Source organism: Danio rerio, chromosome 7 (genome assembly GCF_052040795.2).
Source record: "Danio rerio strain M-AB ecotype USA chromosome 7, GRCz13ab, whole genome shotgun sequence".
Taxonomy (NCBI): domain Eukaryota; kingdom Metazoa; phylum Chordata; class Actinopteri; order Cypriniformes; family Danionidae; genus Danio; species Danio rerio.
The window spans coordinates 31609918-31622653 of NC_141027.1; the positions used below are offsets into that span (position 1 = coordinate 31609918).

At 35.4% G+C, this 12736-nt stretch overlaps 1 protein-coding gene across 1 annotated transcript in view; it reads right to left on the minus strand.

Moving 5' to 3' along the window:
• The window catches only part of igdcc3 (immunoglobulin superfamily, DCC subclass, member 3), a 119352-nt gene that overhangs the window by 19628 nt on the left and 86988 nt on the right, over positions 1-12736 (minus strand). Inside the window, exons 6-7 of the mRNA XM_087261286.1 lie at positions 11623-11781; positions 6091-6256 (exon numbers count right to left, since the gene is read on the minus strand). Coding sequence (XP_087117412.1) covers positions 6091-6256; positions 11623-11781 — 325 coding nt within the window. The remainder of the gene's footprint in view (positions 1-6090; positions 6257-11622; positions 11782-12736) is intronic.

Genomic DNA, 12736 nt, shown 5'->3' on the forward strand with positions numbered 1-12736 from the left:
AACTACTGAAGACAGCAAAAAAATTTAAAAATGAACAAAGTACATGCAAGGCTTTAGAAGAGAAAATATTTTGTAGGAAAAAAAAGCTATTTTCAATCACCATGCACTAATGTGCACTAATTTGCATTTTAGCAAATAAAAAACCCATGATGGATCAAACTTGAAACCCTAAGAGAAAAAAGTGCTCCACAATGAATGAATGAATCTTATTTTTGAAGATTTACCAAACCACAAAGATTTCCATTATCAAGCAAACTCAGCTCTAATGAATATTCACACATGCATTTATGCGCAGAATGTGATGTTCAGACATAATATATAACCACCTTTAAAGTCCTTCTAAGAGCCGGCCGGTGTGGTGTGATTTGACTGCGGGTCACTGTGGCATTTTGATTACTGCTGTAATAGTGTTTTATGTTTATGGAGCAGGCAGTGACCCCACCCTCTGCTCCTGCAGCGACTGAACCGCCTGACCTCCCGCTCTCACTGCAGTTCCCTAACACATGTCTGCAAACCTGACAGCGCAGGCACATTTAGTGATTTCTTATTAAATAATGACATGTAATATCCTGGAAGCAGTATCTTGTGAAGTTATACAGGATTTGTTAGTGATGCTATAATTTAAGAATGAAGCAGATTTGACATTGTGGCTAATACTGATAACGACCAAACATTATTTTCATTTTATGGCCAATAACAGATAAATAGCTGATATTAAAATATATTAAAGCACACTAAAACTCAAATATACTTATTCCTGTGATCAAATCTAAATTATTTTTGTATTTATGTGCAACAGTAACAGACATTCACTCTTAAAGGAAAGTGCTTATCTATTAGTTAATGCTAGATGATTGCAAACGGCATCTAAACCATAGATTAGAATAAAAAAATAAGCAATAAATAAATGAATAAATAAATACATGCATTTAAATCCAAATACACCTATACTACAATTTTATTTATTAATAATTTTTTTAATGGCTGATGATAGCTTATAACTGATATGATCATATGGCACCGGTATACAGTAAAATATTACATTTAACTGGATGAGCAATTTGCAAATTAGAATAATGAGACAGGTAATGTATTGGGAATTATATGAACACAACCAGTACTACATGCATTAATAATGAATTATGATGATGATGATGATGATGATGATAATAATAATAATAACAACAATAATAATAATAATAATAATAATAATAATAATAATAATAATAATAATAATAATAATAATAATAATAAAATGTAACTTTAGAAAACATTTAACTCAAGGAATGTCACTGCATGCACATCAACAAATAAGAGATGTGTGCAAAAGGACAAGTAGATAAGTTTGCACAAGTCAGCTGTGTTTGTTTACATGTCATTATAAGTGTATGACACATGCTTGGGGGGAAGCTGCCTATTTATGAGCTCTGGATTATTGCACATGCAAGTTAGTTAAATGTACAATCGATCCTCCCTCTGAACCTTTTGAAGGTCAGCATCTCCCCATCTCTCTGTAAGAAAGCTTGGTTGCCTGTAGTCAGGCAGAGAAACCCTTAATCAACATAGGTACTTACACAACTACTATTATATAGCCAACTGTATTTACAATGTTTTAATGTTTTTGCAATGAGAGTTTACATGCAGTTGCAATGTTACTTGCACCGTAAGCAACAGGAATTATTATAACTATGTTTGCATGTTTATGTTTGTCAAACAACAAAGCATGAAAAGCATCTCAACCAAAATGAGGTTAAGGTTGGATGAACTGCATTTCAGACACAATATTGCATTTATTTTTGTTATGTTTAGCTTGTTAATGTGTTTCCAATCAATGCTGGAGCAGAACATTTGCGTCTCTTGTTACAGTATAAACTAGTTTTTTAATTAACCAAGTCAGCTGAAGATTCAATGACATAAATAAGTTACTTGTTTATTTTTCTAAAAAGATCAGCTATTTTGAACAAATCATTTGATATAGTTTATCAATACTGCACATCCCTCACTGCAAAAAAGAAAATCAGAAAATCAGCTAATTAACAGTATATCATAATATTCTTGGGTATTGGAAGTTTTGAATTGAATTAGTTTAGTTTGATACTTTAAGAAAATTCAGGGATACAATAACAAAAGTACAAAAAGTTCGATATTATGAACCGAACTCAGGCGAGGCAGTGGTGCAGTAGGTAGTGCTGTCGCCTCACTGCAAGAAGGTCGCTGGGTCGCTGGTTCGAACCTCAACTCAGTTGGGGTTTCTGTATGCAGTTTGCATGTTCTCCCTGCCTTTGCGTGGGTTTCCACCGGGTGCTCCGGTTTCCCCCACAGTCCAAAGACATGTGGTACAGGTGAATTGGGTAGGCTAAATTGTCCATAGTGTATGAGTGTGTGTGTGAATGTGTGTGTGGATGTTTCCCAGAGATGGGTTGCGGCTGGAAGGGCATCCGCTGCGTAAAAACTTGCTGGATAAGTTGGCGGTTCATTCCGCTGTGGCGACCCCGGATTAATAAAGGGACTAAGCCGACAAGAAAATGAATGAATGAATGAACCGAACTATTAAAGAGAGATAAAAAAATATGTATCCAATATAATTTCTTAAAACACAAATACATGGATCCAACAACAATCAGATTCATTTGACTCCACATAAAAAACCTCTTAAAACAAAAAAGATATATATATATATATATATATATATATATATATATATATATATATATATATATATATATATATATATATATATATATATATATATATATATATATATATATATATATATATATATATATATATATATATACCATATATACCATATATACCATATATACCATATATACACTATACTGTGGGCTTCAAAATGAAGTGGTTATTAATTTTTGCTCTGCAAAAAATATGGATAATATTTAATGGATTTTGTGTATGTTGTACTTCCATGTAACATAAGTCAGTTTGATAAAAGCATATACTGTACCAAACGCAAAAATGTATAGCAAACACACTGTAAAAAGATGCAGGCAGCTAGCCACACACATCCAACACTCTAAATCCCAACAAACTGGCAGAGAAAATCAATCAAATCACCTATTCAACCACTTAGAACATCTAACATCATCAGCAAGCACCACTCTCATTATTACTTTAGATTTTTTTTGTTATAGTTACAAAACGAAGAAATTGTTTTCAGTTTGGTTTGGTACAGTAGCAGAAATCAAATGGCAACATGAGACTTTGCAGCTTCTGCAGATCTTTATAAGAAACATGGTGATGTTGTTTGTTGACACATATTGGTCATGTACGACATATAAAAGAAGTCAGTCTCTGGCTTCTGCTACTTTATGAGTCAATTAGCTAATGGTGTTTCTCAGACTCAGAAATGCTAACTTAACTCCTTCACTCTCTCTCTCTCTCTCTCTCTCCGTATACCAGCTTCTTTCCACTTCAGACGATGCCTGTCTTTCCCATTTGATTTCTTCTAGCAATGAAAAGCCTATCTCTATCTTTGCTGTTATAAATTTAACCTCAATGAAATTGATTTTCTCTCACACTATAAACACGCTCTTTAACCACAACAAAAAAACTCAGGCAATAAAACATTTATAGCAATAGACAAGGATTCGCATTTCATTTCCATTTCCAAAGACATGATAATAATCACAACAGCGGCATGGAAAAAAAGGCACTGAAGATTAACAGAAAGCTGCGTGTCTCTCAAAGCAGACACAAGCCGTCCTACATCAGAAGAACGCAGGGCGATGTGTTCTGCTGACCTTGACTAATAGCGTCCAAACAGTGTTGTCATAACACTGTAGCTGGAAAAGGACAAGCAGCAACATGAGAATGTCCTTCAATAAAACAAACAGCGGTCGCCTTCACTAAAGCCTTGTGTAAGGTGACTTCAATTGTAATAAATTACATTGTGCAAATGAATAACTTTCATAGCTGATGAACAGCAACAAAATGCTATGCAAGCAGAATTCAGCTTACACAATTACCAAGAGCATTTCTTATACAACAAAGAAACTGATCTAATAGATAAAAGCTTAGAAAAGCTTTATTGTATGATGTATTTTCCAGAGCTGTGACCACTAACTATAACTAAAGCAACATGTTAAATTTTTTAACATTCTTAGCATTTAAAAAACCCCAACTATAAATTAGATAAATATAGCTGCAAGCAGCAATTATCGGGGCCAAGCAGCCACATCATAAACAAGCAAAGCAACAAGCTACAGAGCAACTGGAAAATTCTATAGCTTTTTTTTTGCTGAAGGTTGAAGCAACAGTCTAAGATGAGTTAAAAAAAAGAATGGTTTGAACAAAATCAAAATGGCAAAGAGAACGTTTGGCAGATTATGGGATAATTGGTATGTGTGTTGTCGGCATGACCCAAAGATTAATATGAGATCAATTTAATCAAAATAAGCATATACAGTCAAACGTAATTACCAAATTTGTGAGTTTCATTAATAATGACTAATGAATGTCTTATAACTCCTGACCCATAGGTAGTGCTGTCACCAAATGTTTATGTCGTGATCAGTGTGAGGCAACAATGACAGACCTAAAATTTGGTATCATTAGGAGGAATTAAAAAAAAATAGGATTTTGACTTGAGGCTAGATGGCAGACAGTAAGTTCTGTTAATTAAGGCACAGTTGGTATCGATATTCTCAGGACACCCAAGGAATGTATCAAAGACAAGTTTCATAACAATAGGCAAAATTAGTCAAAAGTTATTACCATTTTTAGAAATATCGCTATAACGTTTGACCAAAAGGTGGTACTGAGATGAAACTTTTTGATCACATTCAGGGCACAGTCCCAAAAAAACATATCGACTTTCATAACAATTCGCCGATGCATTCTTAAAATATAGCAATTTTTGACAATTAAAATGGCTGATGGCCAAAATGGCTGACATGCTCTGCCGGACGTAAAGAGATCAATCTTATTAATTTTGTTATAAGAAAAAAAACATTTTTTTTGTATCTCCGGATCACTAGAGGGCAGTGCGCCAAAATGCTGCATTTCACTTCAGACCATCGTTGTGATAACACACATCAAGTTTGGTGAGAAAACGTCAATGAGTTACAAAGATAATTAGTTTCACCTTAAGTCAATCTTTGCAAGCTCTACGTTAAATTTGTTTGCAAGTTAATCAAAATGGTTCATCTAATCAACTCAAATTCAAAAACTTTTGTTCAGCATGGTCTGTAGATCATGTGATTTAATTTTGGTAAAAAAAAAAAAAACGGACAAACGGCCTAGAAAAAGTTAATTCAAATAGGTTTTACAAAAATTTTGAAATAGGGAAAAAAAAAGTAAGACAGAAAATTAGGTCATAGGGTGCGTTTGAATTGGCATTCCCTTGAATTAGCAAGAGAAAAAAATTTGAATGTAGCCCATTCGGTTCAAAGGTTATAGAAAAAACATAAGTGAAAGTTTGGACAAGTGCTAGAGAGTTTGAGATAGAGAGTTCAATTTTGATGTGGTTGAAGATCAGACTGTCCTTTATCAGTGTGCCAGAGTATGCACAAATGGCGTAAACGGTACATAGAGCTGCCTTAGACTCCCAGAGCAGAAGAAGAAGTTGAAAAAATAATAATAAAAACGGATACAATAGGTGCCTACTCACCTTCGGTGCTTGGCCCCTATTTAGATAAAATCTTATTGAGCTAAAATACTAAAACGGTGTGAAGTAAACGGATTACCAAATTATTTTTACCTAAAATTGGCATTTATTTCAAATAACTAATTGTGGAGTTTAAATTATTAGAAAAATAACACTCACCAGGAAATATAATTGAATCATTTGTAATTGTGATGCCATCGACACATTAGAACTATTGCAGTGCTTTTTTTTTTGTCAGGATTGTTTTCAATGAAACGCTTTTGTGTGTAGAAATATATCGCAAAATTATATGGTTTCCACTAGAACTTCTATGTTAAGCTGCTTTGACACAATCTACATAGTAAAAGCGCTATAGAAATAAACATGAATTAAAGATGAAGAAATAAAAAGTGTAGACACTATAGCATAAAATGACATTGCATACAAACATCATTACATACATGCGAGTCTCTTCAGCTCACCTGTTATTGTTCCTGAGTTTGACATGGCCATCAGGTTCTAGGATCTGTCCATTTTTCAGCCAGGTGATCTGGGGGACCGGCTCACCCTGGGCCAGACAGGTGAAGATGGCAGTGGTGCCCACAGGACGAGCAATAGACTGAGGGGGCTGCACAAACTCTGCTGGGGCTGAAGACAGACAGAAAAAGATTTACAGTTATTGGAGGTAGAAAATGAGAGATCATTAAATTCCACATGAACTGGAAGATGCTTTATGTCGATGTACTTCCAACTGAAACGGAATATTGAGTAAGGAGCAGGGGTTTCTTTTTGCACATCATTGCCTTGTAGCAAACTAAAATTTAGGGTGCTTTCACACCTGTGAATCGATTCAGTTGTTCCGAAACAGAGATTAAAATTGTTACATTGTTGCTCTTTGCTCTTGGAGCGGTTCACTTTCACACTGCAAAGTTTCTAATCGGTCCAAAAGAGCTAAAACAAGTCACGTGCGGGGAAACTCTCCTTACATTGGTCAGAGTGTCAGGGTTTATTTTGCAGCGTCCCGCTCAGCTGTCAGGAGAGGTGGTGGTTTGGTGGTGATTGACAGGGTGCGCGCGCGACGTGTCTGAGGAGAGATGCGGTGGGGAGGGGTGAGAAGGGTGCGCGACGATGCCTATTTGAGGACTGGGAGAGAGACGCGAGATTACCGGGAGATCATCACTCGTTTGCGGGCATCCGGAGACTCGCGAAACTTCCCGCCCTAATCATAATTCTCTCTTCATATAGCCGTAAGCCTATTACATATCCATAAAACACTGTGATATAACCGCGCTCGGATCGGATCGCTTTCTCACTGCAATCGAACCGCTCCAGGGTTCGTTTCAATCGAGCCGAGACCACCTCATTCAAGCGATCTCGGAGCGATTACTTTGGCGCGGAACAGAGCGCGATTGCCCTGTTCACATATGCCAATCGAACCGCGCTAACTGGGCAAACGAGATACGTTCCGAAACAAAAGTGTAGGTGTGAAAGCACCCTAAGATAGTTAAGAATAAGCATGGGACGATAACTGTTTTCAAGGTTTACTGTGGCTTGAAAAAGTCAAGGTTTTAAAACCACCAAAATATCCTAAAGTATGTGTAAGATTTTTTATTTATTTACATTTTCTTAAGGACAACAGTATCTCCAGCAGAAAATATGTCCAATGATGCCATTTTAAATTGTAAAGAAATCTTTTTGAAAATAATGAAGACAGCAGAAGTCAATGATTTATTTAAATTATTCAGCCTGCCATGTTTACCGCTACAAAATAATTGAAATGTTTTTCAAAATAAAATATATTCTGTTCAAAGAGGAAAAAAGTTTTAGTTTTTTTTACCCTGAGATTTAAAAATATATATTTTAGAGCAGTAATCATAATTTCTTTTGTTTACAGAGTTTGAGGTTTAGAGTATCATATTCACACCTTACAGATGTTGATCTACCTTAAAGTTTGCTTTGATAGTTCAGTGTTTATGCTTTACCATTGCGCACACTTTGTAACATTTTATTTATCAAGATTAGGAGTGTCTTTGACACGTATGCTTATTTAATTATAAAGAGATCAGATTTTTTTGTTTAAATATTTTTGTTTTTGACTATTAAAATTATTTGCCTTAATAACGTTGGTAAAAAATAATGTGGTAGAAAAAAACTAATATCCCTAAACGAATTGTTAAAAATATTTAAGAATATTGTAGCCGAAGCTGTGAAACTGACATCAACAGAGAAAAACCGCCACTCCAAATGCAAATGGTTGGACTTAGGTTTAAAATTACCAAAACATTTTTCTCTGTGAATTAGTTTGCACAGATTAAGTGTCTACCTAAAGAATAACAATGTGGGCTAGCAAAATAAACATTGCAAATTTTAAATCATAATATCTAAAACCTTCAAATTTAAAAGGTAAATAACCTAAAGTAGATGACTTAAAGGGATAGTTCATTTAAAAATTAAATTCAATTCAATTCAATTCAGCTTTATTTGTATAGCGCTTTTACAATGTAGATTGTGTCAAAGCAGCTTCACATAAATGGTCATAGTAACTGGAACAGTGTGGTTCAGTAACTGGAACAGTGTAGTTCAGTTTTTAATGTTTAAGTTAAAATGAAACCTCTTACATCACTTACTCACCATTCACTTGTTCAAAACTTATTTGAGTTTCTTTGTTCTTTTGAACACAAAAGAAGATATTTAACAAAATGCTGGCACACATAGTATTTTTTTTTCTTACTATGGAAGTCAATGGTGTCAGCAGCCAGCATTCTGCAAAAGCAAAATATCTTCTTTTGTGTTAAGAAACTCTTAAAGATTCAAACCACACAAGAGAAAGTAAACGATGAGGCAATTTCTATTTATGGGTGAACTATTCCTTTAAACATGGGCTCCTCTGCACTAATGTCTCACCAAAGTTCTATTTCTATATGTCATGTATTTATTATCAACGGAAATAGGCATTTTTGTAGATGAAAACCACAGGGCACGGAGCGCCGAGAGAGGGAGGGAGAAGACTGTCTACGTGGCTTTTGCTTCGTCACATTTATAATGAATGTATTGTGACAGCAGTGGGTGGCAGCAGAAATAAACTTCAACAAAGCGTCGATTAGAGTGGGGCGAAAACAGATTTCACTGGGCTAGAAGAGGAAACTGACAATCCATAAATGACACGGTGTGAAAATTAAAACAGATTAAGCACTGCGGAACAGATGTGTGGGTCTAGGATGAGATATTTGGACCGCACACCTATTCCCAGCTCCTTCTGCGGCCCCAAACCTCACCAGGCTCACTCACCGCATGGCAATACTGCCAACTGACACAGCTAATCCAATAGACTTTTACCGCTTAATTAGGACACATTTAATCTGGGTGAATTTGAAACTGCTGACTGATTAGCAACCGGTTTGCTCATTTGTATCCATTTTAATTACCGTCACTGCTTTCATATTCGTTCAGGGTGCAATGGCTTTAATTATTGAAGTCCTTTAATCGCCAAGTGTTGATCCCACTCTCAGTGCCTCTCCTGTATTTTTAGTGTTAGCAGCTTCCCTCAATAAATAAATGATGAGAGGATCTAACTGCTCTCACAGGTCCGTCCAGTGCTTCTCACAACCCCTGCAAATTAGTGCTCACTTTTTTCTTCTCTTATCCCTGAGTGCACAAGAGAGAGAGAGAGACAAAGACAGAGAGAGATATAGAGAGAAGGGGGATGGGCTGAGGTAGTGAGTATTGATGTGCAACTGTGATACATCAACTGAACCACCTCTTTCTTTTTTCTTATCTTCCCATTTTTCTCCCCATTTGTCTCTTGGGATTTCATTTTTTCTCTATTACTACGAATTTGTACATAATTAAAAAAAAAAAACACTCTCTCTCTCTTTCTCCCTTCTCTATTCTTAAGTGTATTACAGTTAAGCAAGAGGCTGCTGCACCATCTGGCTACTAAGATCATATCAATTCTCAGCTACACCTACAGCGCTGCTTGCGGTATCATGGTTTACACCCACTGAGATTCAGACAGGAACTTCAAAGGCAGCTGCAGTCTGATCGTTTGGATATAGTACGCAATGTAAAGCATTAAGTGTACTTCTGTTTTTTTTAAGCATATGTTAGCATCATGAAACAGTTGAATGTGCAGCCTTAGAGAGAACATTACAGTTGATATTGAATTGGAATGATGTTTTCTTGTCCAATGTTTGTGCTTTTTCTCTTCAAAAGTGAGAAAGTTTAGGAGTGAGCTGTGTGTACATTGTATAATGAAATTTAAATAATAATAAAAAATAAAATCGCAAATGTTTGTTGCATAAATATGTAAAAATATGAATATTCCAAAAGAAAGAACTCTTAAAAAATTCTCAGAAGAAAGAACAGAATCTCTGTCTTTCAGTTCAGGCTGTTTCTTTTTCATAATTACTAATTACATGAGTACATACAAAATCAAAATTAAAAATATTGATTTTGTTAACTCACATTGCTAGTTTGGAGGTGAGCAATTCATCTGTGCATGTCATTAAGAATAAAACTATTGTTTGAATAGAATGTACTTCCTGTTAGTTTTTAGTTAAATTCTCAGATTACATCTGTCTGAGGTGTGGTATACATACTTAACCATGCACCTCCACCTGTCGGTTTTGACAGCACTATGACAACAAACAGAACTGGAGAGGAGGAGGAGTCTGTTAGGTTGTAATAACTGTCCCGAAAGCCTTTTCCCAATCATCCAAATGAAATGCATACTTTACTACATCCAATCAACTCAAAGCAAAAAACAAGCCACACCCACTGTTTTCTTAATTAATATTTCAGTTCTCTAGGAACCATGTCAAAATACAAAAAAATAAAAAATAAAAAATGCAGACTTTAAACATGGGCAAATTTCATAGTTTGGCAAAAAAAAAAAAAAAAAAAAAAAAAAAAAAAAAACTAGGCTCATTGGAAATACTTCCCTCAGTTTACATATTTGTAAAATTGGTTGCTCTGTGTACATTTTGTTGCATGTTTTAGATGACAAATCCAATAGAGGGTGTTGTTGACAATTTTAAAGTTATGTAGGGTATATTTTACTGTGCATTTCAAATACACAGAGAAGACGGGGTTTGTCATGCAGATCACCTCGTCCAGCGAACCACTAACCTAAACCCTTCCTTCAACCCAAACAAAAAGCAAATGTAGAAAAAAGTGCCCTCCAACCATGTAATGTAATGTATTTTCTATTTAATGCCATGTCAGAAACCAAGGCTATTTTCATGGCAAGAACATGTCAATAATAAATACACAATTAAAAACAACAAACAAATGAATATATGAATTAAATAAGATGTTTACTGTTAATACATTTAAAAAATGTACATAAGACAGTTAATTTCATAAAGTCATTAAAAGATTAAGGACAGTCAAGTAAAATGTGTTTTACAGTAAGGGGAGTTTTGCAGTAATAAGTAGTTTTACCTTAATTTTACACTGCTTTTATCTTTTTTGTGGAGGCGTGCTTCAATCAGACTTCTAATCATATTAGACTGTTGTTGGAGACCCTTACAACCAAGATATGACCCTATTTCATGTATAATATGGGCTCTTTAATTTATTGATAATACAGTACGTCCCTTTAAGTGTCAATAATGTAAAAAAGAACCAAAAAATAAGCCTGTTGAAAAAGCTAAACAACAAATACAAAACAACCCTCTCCCTCAAGAAAAACTGAACAAAACAAACCAAACAAAACTAAAAAAAAAAGCTTTTCTGTCAAAGTCTTTGTCCTTATAGAAACCAGAACAATTCAAAATAATGACTTGTATAAGAACTCAACTCAATCATGTCTAATTCATGTCTTGTTTCAGATTTTTCATCCATTACGACTTCAGAAGATTCTTAACAGCACCCCACAATATAAATGTGAAACCTCAGAAGCTCTGTGGAAGCACTGCATCAAATGATCTAAAGTACACCTCAACTGTTTTTTTATTCACGTGATTTCAATAGACAAATATTAAGTTCATAGTTTTGTACCCAAAAAGCCTCACCTTGCACAACTAGGAGTCCCTGAGCAGTTCTGCGCACTCGTGTTCCTGGCTTGTTTGCCGCACAGACATAAACGCCAGAATGCTGAACTCTCACATCAGAGATCATCAGGTTTCCTGTTCCTAGTACCTGGATGCCCTCAACTCCTATTGGCCGTCCATCTAAAGGAGAGATGGAAGCACAATGTTATTATGTAAACAAATCAAAGACAACAGAACGAGGTCATAATGCATGTTTCTTTTCAAAGAGAATTAAAGAGATCATTTAAATATGCTTAAACAGAGGCATCAGAGAGAAGATAAATATCGCATGTTCATCCAGCCATAAAATAATTTCCTGCCCCACAGGAACTAAAAATGAATTTAACAGGACAACAGAAGCATGTGATGAGCTTCTGAATTTAACCGCACTGGTTAAATGTGACTAATTATGGCACACAAAGCACTATCCATCGCTCTGGCCTGGGGCAAGGAACATCTTAAGAGACTGTAAAAGTCAGAGAGAAAGAAATACAAAAAAATAAATAAATAAATGCACACACATAAAAGCAAGGGTCCAAAAAGGAGCACTTTAGACAAGTGAGATGACCCATAAATGCTAATGATGCATGATATACCATACATTATAGACATCTCCCATACATGCGTAGAAGACTACAGTAAACCGCATCAGTCAGGACCCTCACAGCCTTGAGTAGCTCTATTGGACACTCAGCGAGGAAAAGTTAAAGCTCATAAAAATTAACAATCCCTCTAATCACATTTTCCATTCATATCACAGGCCTCTCAGGTCTCGCATTCTGTTTTGTTAATGTGCCTGTCAAAATGACATTAGGCACGGTGTTAGAAACTGCGCCAGGGTGAGGTTCACATATCACCAGGTTTAATTGACTGGCATCTGCTGTGAGGTGCTCAAACACTTCCACTTTTCATTCAGCAGCTGTTTGGAGCTTCTCAGTCAGTTTTCACACAGTTAATGATAACAACACTTGTCTGTATTTAGAGATGCATGCTTTTTAGGCTTTGGTGCTAGTGGGTTTACTGAAATACGGCAGAGATGCTGAATAGGAAGTATTGGGGGTTTAGGATATGTACACTACATTTACATTCACATACA